Source organism: Alligator mississippiensis, chromosome 5 (assembly GCF_030867095.1).
Source record: "Alligator mississippiensis isolate rAllMis1 chromosome 5, rAllMis1, whole genome shotgun sequence".
Taxonomy (NCBI): Eukaryota; Metazoa; Chordata; order Crocodylia; family Alligatoridae; genus Alligator; species Alligator mississippiensis.
Genome location: NC_081828.1, coordinates 205,116,307 through 205,131,978, shown reverse-complemented (window position 1 = coordinate 205,131,978; position 15,672 = coordinate 205,116,307). Strand labels below are relative to the sequence as shown.

The following is a 15,672-nucleotide window of genomic DNA, read 5'->3' as shown; positions in this document are numbered from 1 at the left end:
CATGAAACAATGATAGGAAGAGCGGGAGGCCTATGGTTCTGTCACTGAAGCAAGACTCAGGAAACCTAGGCTCTGGCAAAGACATCCTACATGTTCGTGGACACTACAGCTCACTTAATAGCTCTGTGCATTTTTTTCCTATCACTACATGAAGATGATATTACTCCCTTTGGTTTGGCTTGCTACTAAAAACATAAGCCCTTTGGGACTATTGCTTCTTGTGTGTCTATACAACATAAGTACATGGGCACTAAAGGCACTTCTTGAATGCAAATAATACATGAAAATGATGCCCAGCCTGAACGTGTGATGGTTTCATCACTCCTGGAAAATGTTGGTGAGCATTTCTCTGACATGCACCAATTCCTAAGAATGAACTGTTTGACTACTCCCTCAGACAGCCTGGTTTGCTCACGAGAGTAGAATTCTTCCAGAAAAAATACAGAGACGTTATTACAAAAAAAATAGTGTGTGAAATTCATTCTGAAGAACTAGTGAGGTCTTGATCAAGGACAGACTACGGAGTGGTTTTTCTCTTTCCCCTATCAGCGAGGCTTTCATTGCAGTGTTATCAGTTTAATAGAAGTTTGAGCCTGATTTTGAGATGGTTTTGTATTTAAAAATAGCAGAAATCCTAACCAGTGCAATCTGTGAACGGAAGTCCATTCATATTGACTGCCCCCCCCCCCCCCCCCCCCATAACGCTAAGGCCAAAACATGGGATCAGGATTGTAGGACCTCAGTCCTGCACTTGGTCATTTAAATTTGAGTAGAAATTCGTTATAATCATTGGTCTCTAGGCGAGTGAAAATATTTCTCCCCAGACACAGAATTGGACCATAAATGTGAGGCACAAATCGCCAAAATAAAAAGGAGCAGAAGACTTGAAATGCTCTAAGGTACCTCCCTGTAAAAGTGTCAATAGTTTAATGCAATAAGCATCTAGAACATTAGGCTGGGGCACAGCAGTGATAAATTTGGGTGATGTTGCTCATTCAGGTGACAGGCTATGCATGCTGGAAATGATGGGGGAAACAGGGCATCGACTTAGAATTCTGCCCTGGAATCGGGAAATAAATAGAGGCAGTAAAAATACAAAGGAATAAATTGATTTTCTGTCATCCGGTGAAGAAATTGAAAATGCACTCACCTGTCTGGGGGGAGGGTTTGACAAGGAGGGAGGATTGCAGTGGAATTTAAAAAAAAAAAAAAGAAAGGCAGGGTGGCATACAGCATCATTTAGGGCTCGCTGGTTATCTGACATTTATTATAACAGGTTTGGGATGTGCAATGGCAGACACGTAGCGCAGAGTTACAAAGTGGGGAGGCTTACAGCGTATCAGCTGATTCCCTGTAAACATGCCATGTTTCTGCTTTACCCGGTGGTATGTTAGTAGATGCAGCATTCAGGTATAAATTGCCCCAATGTATACAGCAGTGCTCACACAAAATAGTTACCATGGATACATAAGTCCTCCCCCTTGTTTGCCTCAGTATAATTTGTTCATATGTCTGTACTTGTAAGGAAATTTTTATCTACACAGGATGCTTTGAAAATGGGATATTTAATCAAAAAGATCTAATTATTCCAAATACTTCTGTTACTAAAGCTTAATTTTTAATACCATGCTGGCATTCAATAAAAGCAAATGGCACCGCAGAGGTCTGACCCTGGTTGCAAAACCATTTAAAACATTCATTTTCCATAGCTTGTAAGGCAGGCTCAGTGAATGAAGAAACCCTGATGTATTTTACATGAATCAAGCTGTTTTGTTGCTATTAAATGATAATGGTTTAAAAGGATGTTAAATCTGCCAAGAGAGGCTTCTCGTGGCTCTTTCCCTCAAGGCAGAGTTTTGGTGCCTTTTGCCGTCCTTCCCCCAGGCTGGCAGAAGAGACTACGGCAAGAGACCAGCGTGGCTGCCCGCGGGCAATGGGAAAATGGGCAAGCACCAAAGAAGCTGGGCAGCAAATAGCCAGAACCTGCAGGGTCAAAGTAAGGAAGTCAAAGAGATTTTAAAATATGTTGGCCACAAAAGAAAAACCAAGAGGTTCACTGTTAACAAGCCAGGGGGGACTCTTAACAGAAGATACAAAGAAGATGGAGCTACTCAACAGCTACTTTGCCTCCGTCTTCACAAAAAAAATTAAGCTGCATCCAAACACCAAATAAGGATTATTTGGATAAGGAAAGGGACAAGCAGAGGGATGAGATAACAAAAGAGAGAGAGAGCTTTTGCTGGTCGGGATGAATTCAAGTCAGCATGGCCTGATGAACTTCAAGGAAAGGGCCAACATAGCGACCCTCTTTAAAGGGAAGACCCGGGGAACTGCAGACTGGTTGGCCGCACCTCAATACCTGGGAAGTTACAAAGGCATATCCTAAGAAAAGTCGTTTGCAAGCATCGGAAGGAGGTAAGGCTGATCGCTAGCAGCCAGCATGGAAATTTTAAGAACATATGGTATCAAACAAATTTGTTCCCCTTCTCTGACAAAGTTACTTCTTGGGTGGATGAAGGGAATGCTTTGGATATAGTGTATCTGGATTTCAGCAAGACTTTTGACAAGGTCCTACATGGCCTACTCATAAACAAGTTGGAGAAATGTGGGCTGGACAAAACTACTGTAAGGTACAAGTTGTAAATATATCAATAAAACTTTGTGGGTGTATATGTATATATAGTGGGGTTTCATTTTAATCATGGAAAAAAGTGGATTTGGGGTTTTTTAATTGGAGAATTTGGGTGTTTTTTTAAATCAGAGAATTTGGGAGTTTTAAACAGAGAAAACCAGGATCCCTGGAAATTATTAACAGATCCAAGGCAGAATGGAAGGATGTTTCGAGTGGAGTCCCACAGGGGTCTGTCCTGGGCCTGTTGCTAGTCAACATGCTTATTAATAATTTGGAGGCTGACATAACTTGCTCAAGAAGCTTTCCTTCAGATGACATGAAACTGGAAAGGACTGTGAACACACTGAAGGATATGAGCACAATTCAGAAGGATCTTGACAGATTAGAAAGCTGGGCTGAAGCTAACAAGATAAAATTCAATGCTGACAAGCGCAAAGTGCTACTACACCTCTAGAAGAATAATTCCAAATACAGGTACAAAGTGGGTGACACCTGCCTGGATGGCAGCACTATAGTCTTGGGAGTCTTGGTAGGTCACCAACTCAATATGAATCTGTAATGTGATACAGCTGCACGAAAGGAAAATGTGATTTTTGGGATGCATCAATAGAAGTATTACATACAAGACACAGGACATAATAGTGCCTCTGCTCAGCTCTGGTTAGACATCATCTAGGGTATTGTACGCAATTCTGGGCTCCACATCTTAAAAAGGACATAGAGAAGTTAGAGAGGGTAAAAAAATATGATAAAGGGCTTGGAAAGGAAGAGGCTAAAGGAGCTAGTCATGTTCTCTTTGAGGAAAAGGCACTTAAGAAGGTACATGATTGCAGTGTTCAAATACTTGATGGGCTGCTGTAAAGAAGAGAGAAAACACCTTTTTTCTCTTGCTGCAGGATGCAGACCAATGGCTTAAAGTTGCAGCAAAGTAAGTTTAGATTGGATTTTAGGGAAATCAATGTTAGCACAGTTAGGCAGCGGAATAGACTTTATAAGGAAGTTTTGGAGGTATTCAAGAAGAGGTTGGACAGCCACTGGTCAGGGATGATCCATGCCTGTGTTCTACTTTGAATATTTCTCATGCATCTGGGCTTTGCTGGTTGCCACACTGGGCTGGGGGGAATATCTCCCCCCTCCCCTCCCCATTGCTACATGAACTTGGGGTTTTTTTAAGCCTTCCTCAAAGGAACCAGGTTTGGCTGCAGCCAGGGCTGGGGATTTTGAATAGGGTGTGCCAATGCTCTTGCTGAGCCCTAAAGCCACAGGTTCCTAGCTACAGGGTCATGTCCCCCCACCTCCCTCCCTGCTCAGGGTCAGGTGATCACCATATTCGGGGTTAGGAAGGAATTTTATCCCATGGTCAGATTTGTATGGACTATGGGAGGTTTTACCTTCCTCAGTAGCAAGGGGCATGGCCCTTTTCCAGGGATCCCCTGAGCCTATATTAACAACCTTTACAGCAGCAGGACACTGGCTGCTATGGTCTCCTTGCTTTACACGTGGCAGGTTAGGGTTTTGTCATGTGTTGTGTCAGGGTTGATGCTGGAATTTTGCTGAGAGTTATGACTATAGATTTGTGTAGGATTAGGGTTACCATACATCTGAGTTTCCCTGGACATGTCCTCTTTTTGGGTCCTCCCATTTCTGTCCAGGTTTTTTTCCAATATCAGTAAATGTCTGGGATTTTGCTTTACCTCTGCCCCGGCGAGGAGCTGCTTGGGAATGGGGACAGCGGGGGGAAGGTGATTGGAGGCTGGGACATCCCGTGCTCTGTGCGTGAGCCTGGCAGCTGCAAGCAGGTTGTGTGTGTGTGTGCATGTGTGTGGGTCTGCGTGTGCCTGCCTGTGCTGGAGCTGTGCATGCTTGCTGGCACTGAGGCTGCAGCAGGGCAGGGAAAGGAGGTGGGAGGGTTCTTCAGGGGCAGCAGGGAGCTGCATGGACAGCAGGGCTGGAGGGGGCAAAGGGGCTGGGGGTCAGGAGTGAGGGGTATCAGCATGCTCTGGGGGGCAGGGTACCGTGGCTTAGGAGATGATCTATGGACGTCCCTTCTAGCCCTGCTTCTCTATGATTCTAACTATCTAAAGCACTGTGGCTAAGGACAGACATTACACATAAACCAGTTTAAATGATCAGAAACTGGTTTAAACCTGTAACAGAACAGATATTCAATGCACATAAACCAGTTTGAAAATGGATGAATTTTGAAATAAACCTGGTTGAATGTAGTATCAGACTTAACTGCTTTGGGTCATACTGGTTTATGTAGTGTCTGTCTCAGACCCCTTCCTGTTTTAAGTTAAATCAGAGTCTCCCAGCATCCCAGTATGCTCTCTGGTCTGGGCGGGGCTCTCTGCTCCAGAGAGCTGGGCTGTCCCCTCCCCTCTGCTCCCTGGCTGCAGCTCCGGCAGCGACGGCACGTACAGCGGCATCTGCCTGGCTTCCTCCTGCTCCCTTCCCCGCCTGCCCCCAGCTCCCTGCTGAAGCAGGGATTCTCTCTTCCCACTGCCTTACACAGACACCTCTCAGCATTAGCAAGCTGGCTATGGCCCATGCCATGGGAGACAGGACAAACGCAGACAGAACACTGTCCGCTTAAGACTCTTTGGAGCTAATCAACAGGTAGCTGGTAACGTCCCTCTGTTCCTTCCTTGGAAACAGTTGTTTTAGAAGAGCTTGAACTAACGAGAGATCCTTTTGTTTTGCTGATGGGGTAATAAATGTTCCCTGTGTAACTCTCTGCTGTGTAACATATTGCTGTGTAAATCCCTGCTGGCTTTCTCACTGACCAGCGAGGTAGGGAACCCCTCCCTAATTGGAGCACCCTACTGGGGCCTGGCCATACTGCTTCTCAGCTCAGCATTGTTTAAGGGAAAGGAGGGCTGCTCTTGCACCCTCCCCCATCCCCCCTTACCAGCTGATAGCCTGAGTCACTGCAGGCATGTGCTTGCATTTCTGGAATGAAAAGGGAATGTCTATCCACCTCCAAATTGGTTCAAGCATTGCAGGTTAGACTAGCCTGCAAAGATTGAATCAATTCGGGCTCAGGCTTTTTAAATGTCCATCCCTAACCTATCTGTTTAATAGAGGAACTTCCCTACTGGATTATATGTGTAGGCTAGGTAGTTTAGTATTTTGCGGATAGCAGTGCCCAGTTCTAGCTGCTTCAAAGGAAGCTTCAGAAAACCCTGCAGTACGGTGTCCTGGAATAACTAGTTGATAGGGAATTTTTTCCCCCAATCAATATGAATTAGTGGCTTGTCATTGCTTTCAAACTCTAAAGGGTTCTATCTCCTTCCCAGCCTTTTAGAGCAAAATCCTCATCCAACAGAAATTGAAGCAAAATTCTGATTTGTTTCCATAGCCCAGGATTTTACCCTTTGTACAGGCAGTCCTTGGACTTATGACACATTTGGTTCCTGAAAACCACGTCTTAAGTTGAAATGTTGTAACTCAGAACTGATTTTCCCATAGGAACAATGTTAAAAATGGGGGATTGGTTCCTGAACCAAGGCCCAATACCCTATTCTCACCAAAAATAACTCAGACTTTTGTACTCAATCAATTATAGATGAGTAATATAACTAAATTACTGTATTCATATTGTAAATAGCAATCGTATTGATTTGGAAGGACTTATTTGAGGTGACTTTGCTGGACTTTTTGAAGGGTTCTTGGCTGGAATCTTCTCAGGAGTCTTGGCTGCAGGATTTTTTTTCTGGAGCCTTGTCTGCTTTCTTAAAGAAAGTAACAAAGGAAGTTTGGACAGATGTTCTCCAGGGAGATGGGTGACGCAGCAAACTTGTTGTCTGGCATTGCATGGCATTGGATCAAGTGTTGTAAAGTTGAAACTGACGTCAGAAAGTCGAAACAGGGTGTCAATTTATAAATGTCATAAGTGCCGTTCATTGTAACTCAAAATGTCTTAAGTCAAGGACTGCCTGTATTAAAAAAAAAAGAAAGAAAATTGCCAGGGGGTGCTTGCCCTACATCACCATGGCCATGTCTTGTTTCTGAGAGTGCCCCTCAAAGCCACCCCAAAAGGGACCTCTAAAGCATGGGGTGGGGAAGCTATAATTCTTCCCCTCCCTAAGACCCTATCCATTTGGTTCCTCACACTGGTTCTCTGTGCCCCTGACTGGGGGAGCTAGGTTCGCGCTCAGCTCCTGAGAGAGGGACTTTACGTTTTGTTGCAGAGGTCAAATGCAGCTTGAAGTTCCAAGCAGCAAACTGACATCCCTGCTTCAATAAAGACATTTACCACAGCAAAGGCCATCCACTGGCTTGCTGGCTCTGCTCCTTTCCAAAGGGTTAAGTGGTTCCTCTGTCCCCAATCTAGTCCACACCCCAAAAGATTGCTCCATTATTCTCTTTCAGTATACCCACTCCCAAGCCACAAAGCTGCTGCTCTGGTCTCTGCCTCCAGACTGTCTCCTTCAGACAGCGTCTTGCTTGTCCATCCCTGCTGCTTCCATTGTCCTGTATATTTCTCTCTGTCTCTCTCTTGGACTTCTCCTAGGCATTACCTGAAATCCCCCCCTTTGCTGAAACGTCACCAAAGCTATTCAGGTCTCTGTAAATGGATGGATCTTCTGTCATGTAGGCCAGTGACTCTGGCTTCATTATTTCCATAAGCCATTCTTTCCTTCCCTGTAGGTTAGCTAAGGTGAAACTGAGGAGTGCAATTCTATTATAACACAAACCCAGTTAACATAGAAATATTATAGTAAACTCCATAGGCCATGACACCATGGTATCTCTGGATGGTCTTGTTGTTTCCATAAATAGGTGTCTAACTCTTGGACCCAACCCTAAGGTTACAACAGAACTAGAATTAGGGGTCCCTATCTTCCACTGCACCCAATGATAACGAGGTCCACAGGTTAATTGGGAAGGGGGGCAGTGTAATCATTGTTTCCATTTGAAATTTTCTGTCTTTCAGTTTTTTTTAATGTCTTCTTGTCCTAGAATCATTTTAACAGATGGTGAATAAAAAGTGCCGCCTTAGCACCATTCATTGTTTTGTAGAACTTTATTATGCCCTTCCTGCTTCAGCGAGATTTAATGGCCCCAGTATTTTCAGTCTGTCTCTGCATAGATGATTTTCATTCTTGTTACCTGTCTCTGAATCTCTTTTGTCATTGCTGTCTCTCACTAAAGACGTGATGACCAGAAGGGAACACACAGCATTCAGAGGAGGGTTATAGCATTGGCACATAATAGCACTGTCATATTTTCAGCTTTATTTTCCATGCTGTTGTTATACTTCTCTTTGTAATGAACACTTTGCTTTTCTTTTGCTTCCTGCTGCTAACTCCGTGGCATTGTCCACCATTAAAAGAACAAGTGTTGCCAGTATGAGTAATCAAGGGCAAATACATCCACGTAAATCCCATTACAGTGGCATGCACACACAAAAGGGAAAGGGTGGGTTCCTGTTCCCACTGAAGTCATGAAAGGGTAGCCAAGCTGTTTCAGTGCTATATCTTATGTTAGGGAAGGGCTGTACTACTTTATAAAGCAAGGGTAAAACAGAATATTGGAATTGATGTTCAAAACAAGTTGGATGTTGTGGGGTTTATTAAACAATTCTTACCATGCATTGATTAATTTGTATGAATCAGCTAAAAATGACTTCTGTTCTAATGTCCAAAAAGTCCAAAAAGTTGGAGCTATTACAAAAGTATGTCACAAAATCATTGAATCTCTTTGTAATGTGAAAGCCTGAGATGTGGTGTAATGTAAAGACATTTCTTTCTGATGAATAATGAGCATTCAAAAGCTTTTCCTTAATTTATAAGTCTACATTACACAGAAGTTTTCCATGTCCTGTTTCAGTTCTGTTGCATCTTGATTGTGGTTGACATTTTTAGGGTACAAGGAGCTATAGTTAGGAGGAGGATTTTAAATTCTCTATGAGGTGCTGCAGATTGGCTCTGAATTATATGGAAGCTGCTTTCAAGTCAGAGCACTATTAATTTTCCATTGCAGCTATCTGATGCAACAAGGCCAGTGTTTAGTGCAGTGATGCTTTGAAAGACATAAAAGATGAAGAAAAAAAATCAGTGCTAAGAAAATGCAAAACCCAGATTGCTATTCAGCTTTGTTTATTTTTCCCACAGATTCATTTAAAAGTAATATCATACAAAGTTATGGCAAAACCGCCTGTCTTCATTTGTCATGAGACTCCAGGCAAGGAATATGTTGCATCACTTGAATAATTCCTTCTGATCTGGGTGCTGATTATGTGTTCTTTGCAGAACAGAGGTAACTTAGGCAGAGAATTAAAGTTAAGACTTAGTGTTGGATGACAGTGCCCCTCAGAATATACTGTGTGCATTACTGGTCATCAAACCATAGAAAAGATAATGTTGTATTGGAAAAACAGCCCTAGAGATTAATAATTCCACCTGAAGCAATAAAAGCAATGAGTCTGGAGAATTCTGCTTCTCCCTGTTATCTGAAGAGAAAAAATGCCTGTATTTTTTTCCTTTCCTTTTGTGGGAACCTTCCATTTAGGAGATGTCTTCACCAGGCTTGAATGTAACCTAGCAGGAGGTGTATGCTACCACAGTCTAACTAGCTATAACAATATCAGTTTATAATATCCCACAATCCAAAGTCTGTAGGTTCTACAACATCACCAAACCCATTGGAGAGTCATGAGGCTGTCTGTCTGTGTCTGTACAGGTAGTTCCAATTGCCACTATATCTTTCATTTTTTTAGTCTCAGGTCTCCCGTATTAAGGAAGCAAGTGCTATTATTTCCATTTTAGTGAAGGGAAGCTTTGCTCCTAGCAGGAGAATTGACACACCCCAATTGCAGTCCCCACTCTTAGCTGTATCCAGCACCCAATGTCTGTGGGGAGGCTTAAAAACACCCTGGACATCACTGAACCCTGGAGGGACAGCTCTTATGACTGGAATGTGAACATAGAGGGTAATGCCGTTTCAGAAGGGCACCAGTTCTTCTCTGTTGGTCAGGCCAAGATTCAAGATAGATGATCCCCTAGTTGACTATCTTCCACTTTCTGGAAGAGAAAGTTGTCCCATACACAAGTTAGGAACCAGTTGACATTTTATGTTCGGTTTCATTGTTCTTCCAGCAGATATCTGGAAAATTGAAGTCTCCCACCAGTACCATCCTATAGCTTTTGGATAGATTTGTCATGTGCTTGAAGAGTGCCTTATCCACCTCCTCTTCCTGATTAGGTGTGCCACCTTTCATCTTCACCCAAATGCATTCTGCTTTGCCATCCTCTTCCTCCTGAACCAGGGAACAAGTATATACATGTTTTTGACATATGGGGCAACACTTCCGCCTTTTCTCCCAACTCTGTCCTTCCGAAACAGCGTTACCCTCTATGTTCACATTCCAGTCATAAGAGCTGTCCCTCCAGGCTTCAGTGATGCCTATCATATCATAGCTCTTTCCACAGGCTGCAGCTTCCAGCTCACCTTGTTTATTCCCCATACTTCTTGCATTTGTATTCATGCATCAAATACATTTTGCATTTTGACCCCCTTGCTTCCCTTTTATGGCAATTGTTGCAGTCCTGTAGTTCTCTGGCCCTTTCCCAGAACTGAGTTACTTCTTCGTGTCCTTTCCCCTCTGGACTGCATGCTCTGTTACTGTGGGGTTTTGATGACTATTCCCCATGGAACCTAGTTTAAAGCCCTCCTTATTAGGTTGGCCAGATGATGCCCAAAGATGCTCTTCCCCATTCTCAGCAGATGGATCCCATCTTTGGATAGCAGCCCTCTTCCCAAGAACATCCACCCATTGTCGAAGAAGGCAAAGCCTCACATCGACACCACCATCTCTACCGCTCATCCAATTGCCACCCCATATTTATATTTCCATTCATGCTGCCTAGTGAAACAGTCCTATATGGCCTGGATGTGAGTGGGACTTATTTTTTGGCAGCACCCATGGGATTACATTTGAGGCCATACAGCTATAGCCACAATAGCCACATTTCCCTCTTTCTCTAGTGCAAATTAGCTGTATACCTTTGGGCTCCTTATAAAAGTACATTATAACTAAGGAAAGCTTGGGTCTGAGCCTCTTAGGGCTGATCCTTATCGTTCTGACACAGTAATAAGTCAAGGCTTCCGGGTAAAAAGCCATGGGTTTATCCCAGTGGCGTGGGATCCTTATCAGGGGCCCAGGGTTTTGGCAGCTTAGAATTAGATGTGTTTTAAGCTTTTTTGACTACAGTAATAGTGCTGATTGTATTATCTTGTTCCGAAAAGACACTGATGATTTGTGTCAAAGGAGCAGCCAGCATTCTGCTTACAGTACCTTGTTCTGCCCTGTTCTCCTGACTTTCATGTGCACTGAAACTTCAGCTGCCTCCCATATGCAAAATAGGTAGCTCGTCTGAAATTCTGCGCTCAGCACCCCTCCTCTGGCTGCGCTACATACTAATAATAAAAGCAGGAAAGAATGAAGAATTTAATATCTGTCACAGCATATTTTTACTTTCAGAAAATATTAATTGGATGCAGCTCTTTTCAGCTTAAAAGCCCATGTAGGCTGGAAAGGAATAAAACAAGTTACAGTTTTAGTCATACTTTTTACCCTTAGGCAAACTCACCATAACAGCTGCCGAAATTAAATTAGGATCTATACTTGCTTCTGGAAGCTTTCCAGCTTCTCTCTGGGTAAAACACATACTTTCATAGGACGTGAAACCTGAGCTGAAAGCAAATATTTTTGCCAGGTCTAACTTTTCATAAATGCAATATGGGAAATTGCATTCTGATATCGTGGGAAAGATATGTAACGTTTGTTCCAATATCTTTAAGTGTGTGGCAAACGTCTTCTTTAAATGTCTGTTAAACATCATTAATAATTTGTCTTTCAAACTGAATGGCTTTGCCGATATTTTTGTTCCTCACATCTCTGCAGCCTAGAGAATGAAACTGAAAAATAGTTTTAAAAGCAGGAATTTTATTTTGAAAAGGACAAAGTTTGCTATGGGGGAAAATAAATCCCTGTACTGAAGATGACATGAAATACAATTATAGACAGAGATAGAGGTAAGGATTGAAGCCTGCTACCGAGTTATTAAAAATGAGTAGTTATGTTTTTGCCTCAATATTTAACTACCAAAATCCGATTTTTCAAAAGTGCCCAGTATCCAGCAGCTCTGGCTCGCTGGAGCAGAATGCTCCGTCTTTCAAAAACTGGGATATTTATTTAGGAGCCTAAATTTTTAATAATTCGTATGCCTTAAAGCAGGGTTGTCCAGCTGGCAGCTTATGGGCCATATGCAGCCTGTAAAAGGTTAATTTGAGGCCTCTGGGCTCTCCTGTCCACCATTCCCCTTATTGCTCTGGCTGTTACTGCAGCAGGGGTCTCCAGGCTCCTCTCCCTTCTCTCCCCAGGGAGCATGGTGTAGCACAGTTTGCAGTGCCAGAGGAGCTTGCACCCAAGGAGGTGAGGTGGGGTGGGCGCCCACCTCCCCACGTGGTGCAACGGTGACAGGACTTCCTGCTTGTCTGGTATCAAAGGAGTTTGAAGTGGGGAGGAAGTGGGGCATGGCCCCTGCTTCTGCAGGCCCCTCTCTCCACCCCCACCTGACATGGTGTGTGGTGCCTGGCCACTAAGAGGTTGGACATCCCTTTTTGAAGTACAAACAAACTTTAACAAAGGGAGGGATATGACAGAGCTCAGCAATATCATGGTTGCTCTGGGAAAAGTGACTAAAAGGAAACATATTCACTAAATCTCTTAATACAAGAACTGGGAGTCGCACAATGAAACTATCCAGTGGGAGGTGTCAGATACTGGGCTAGACAGACCTTTGGTCTGACCCAATATGGCCGTCCTTCTGTTCTTATGCAGACCTTACCTAGATGGCTTTGAGGGTCAACTACTCCAGCACCATAAAGAGCAAAGCCTGCCTCTCTTCAGGGGGTTGAACTGGATGATCCTTGAGATTCCTTTCAGTCCTACGACTCTATTGTCCTGCTGAATTCAATACAATGAAATACCATAATTTTCTTGAATATAAGAGGAGATTTATTTACCCAGTTAGCATGGGGGAAAAAAATGTTCCTCATCTTATGTTTGTATACAAGGAAACCTCATTAAATACATTGTCTATCATTAAACTGCTGCCAAAATCAGCATGTCAATAATGGAAGCCAACTATGAAGTTGATTAAGTGTTGCTGAGAATGACTACAGAACAAATGGCCCATATGAGGTAAACATGCTGATGACAACCTGGCATCCTATGTGCAAGCCCCAGGTCTGATAGCCTTGGAGTTCATATACCTCCTGGTCTTGCTTGCTCCTAGCCAAAAGGCCAAGGAGCAGCAAGGGAAAAAGTGCAAAAGCAGTCCCCCATTAGCACAATAATTTATTTTTTTTTGCAAGAAATTTTATTTCTATATATATACCTCTACCAACCTGTCTTGTAACCAATATGGTTCACTTGGCAGTCCAAAACACACCTTTACAGTTACTGTATACCTTTTTTATTCCCATTACAATAACTGAACTGTGCAGTGCTACGGTATGCCCACACACCCACGTGTCCATCACCATCACTTTTACCCATTACTGCTATGCAAAGGACCACCTCAGTGCCCTCTCCCCTTTCTTCCCCCCCTCCCCTCAACTACTTCACCCGTTTCCAAAGTCCTTTCACTCATCATTGTACTCCTTGTCGTTGTCTCTGTCATTGTCATCATCATCATCGTTGTTCTCCTCAGAGGATCCAGCTCTGAACAGTGGATCTGAACTCTTCCATATGATTCCTGCCATCTCTTCCCTATCATCATCTACCATATTCCTGTAGTACCAGTGCATCTTACTCAGTCCCATTTTGATGGAGTCCTCAACAAAGGGGGTTGTGTGTCTGTTTATGAGATGGTTCCTGGTCTTCCACAGGAGAAGGATAGGTTAGTGCAACCCATCTGAATAAAATACATGGTAGGGCCCATTGTGCTTAGTCCCCCTCCGCATCGACTATTTCAAGTCATGGTGAGCTACTCCATTGCATACATTTTTACTTCCTCTTCACTCCTACAGCTGAGTTGTGCTTTTATTTTTTTCCATTTCCAATGATTCCTCTTTCTTCCCCAGCCTTAAATGTTTGGCAAACATCATCAAATGGGGCCCCAGCAGTTCACCCAGAATCCCTCTGTCACCCCCTCTCTCAGCCTGTTGTATATGATTAGTGTGGTCCTGCCCCCATGAGGTGGAGGCAGACCAGGTTTCCCTGCACTTCACCTGCATAAAAATTTTTAGAGGATTCCAGGACTCGTGACAAGAACACCCAGTTCTAGTCATGAGTGGGGAGGGGCGCTAATTAGCACATGGATCCTTTGTGGGGAACTTCTGGACATACACACAAACTGACGAGTGTTGAATTGTGGCGTCTCCATGGCTTGAAAATGTCTGCAACAGCTCCCTAAAACTGCCTATGTAGCCCATGGGCCCAAATTATTTCCCCTTCCCTTCCCTCCCCACTCTAGTCTGATGTTTATATGAGGCACTTTCAAGTGCCATGTTACAAAGATATTCAATACATTGACAGCTCTCCTTTAAAGAAATATTAGCTACTGAAAGCAAGGAGAAAGAACCTATTCCTGTGCCCAACCCAGGTCTCTCAGTAAGTACACTTTAGGCCACCAATGATCCAGGCCACCATAGTTTGTGAATTACTGAGATAGGACATTCTTCATTGCCTGCCTTTTCATTGCCGATCACTGATGCTTACCTGCCATATTTCAGTATGTGAAGCATTGACGGCATTTTAGTAGAGAGGGAAGTAACACTTGCCTGTTAGAACAGGTCTGTGTAAGTGTGGAAGACCAAAAGAGTTAGTCAAAGCTTTGGAAATCTTTGACATAAAAGACATCTGCTGTAGACCTGTAATGTATTATCATGTATTGTTCACTGTTGTGAAAGCAATGCATCCTTTACAATAGACTTGCTACTTAACAGTGTTCTCTTTTCTTTTTCCCTTCAAATTAGATATTTATCTTTGAGAATAACATCTATTACTGTGCCCATGTGGGAAAACAAGCTATACGAGTGGTCTCCACTGGAAAGGAAAATGTTATTTTCAATGGGCTCAGCGACTGGCTGTATGAAGGTAGGACACAATGTCTAGGGAAGCTGGTAGTTATGAGTCTAAATTATACTTTAGCTTTGCAGATGCAAAGGGCATGAGAGGTAAAACATTGATCTTTTCAGAACCATGGACTACTAGTTGGAAATTCAGCTGTTCTACCACGCAGCTGACTAGCTGGACTGGAAATAATGTGAAACAATGTAGGAATTGTGTTTTTTAGACCTGCTTTTCCCTTGTTCCTTGGGTGATAAATCACAGGGTGTTAATGAGCAGCACTGCTTCATTATGTAATGGCACCTGCAATCACTCAGTGTTTCCATCAAATGTGCTTGTTTTTCTAATCACAAAAGATGGTGGAGAGGGGAAGGCAGGTTTCTTGTTTAAAGGGACAGAAGCTAAGAATTGCTTTATTTGGACCATTCTGGCCTTGTTGTGTCCTGAACTAGGTAGCACAAAGAAGTGGGTACCGTCCACTTCATGCTTATAAAGAATTTCTCTGGCCTGAGCAAGTCCTTGGGGCAGCTGTCTTCCATAGCCCATAACCCTGCAAGATCAGCAGGGTCACTCCATCTCTTCAGAGAGAGCCTCTTGGGTGTTTTGAGCAATTGTTTGCCTCCATGTAAGGCAAATGGGCCTATTTCCCTGCATGGTTTTATTCTTTAACCTAAACCCTCAAACAAAGTGGATCTTCTGGCCATGTTTACCTGTTGCTCACAGAAGCACCTTTCTTCAAGTCCCCAGACTAATGAGTCTACTGCAAAGCCTGTGTCTCCTGCAGCACACTTCCTCTTCTTCAAGTGGCAGCTCTCAGGGCTTCCTGCCTAGTCTCCCTCCCGCCATGTTTCTATGGCTTCTCTCATTCCTTTATAAGTAATGCCTTCCCATTGCCGAGCTTGACCTCCTAGCTGAACAGGGCTGTCATGCCCCAAGACCCTTACCCCTTCTAGGA

General features: G+C 43.5%; 1 protein-coding gene across 6 annotated transcripts in view; it reads left to right on the top strand.

Annotated features, from left to right (window-relative positions):
• DPP6 (dipeptidyl peptidase like 6) overlaps positions 1 to 15,672 on the top strand; it is a 737,431-nt gene that overhangs the window by 596,838 nt on the left and 124,921 nt on the right. For all 6 annotated transcript variants that reach the window (XM_059729196.1, XM_019498918.2, XM_014609088.3 and 3 more), the window contains exon 8: positions 14,624 to 14,744. In XM_059729196.1, the coding sequence (XP_059585179.1) occupies positions 14,624 to 14,744 (121 nt within the window). The remainder of the gene's footprint in view (positions 1 to 14,623; positions 14,745 to 15,672) is intronic.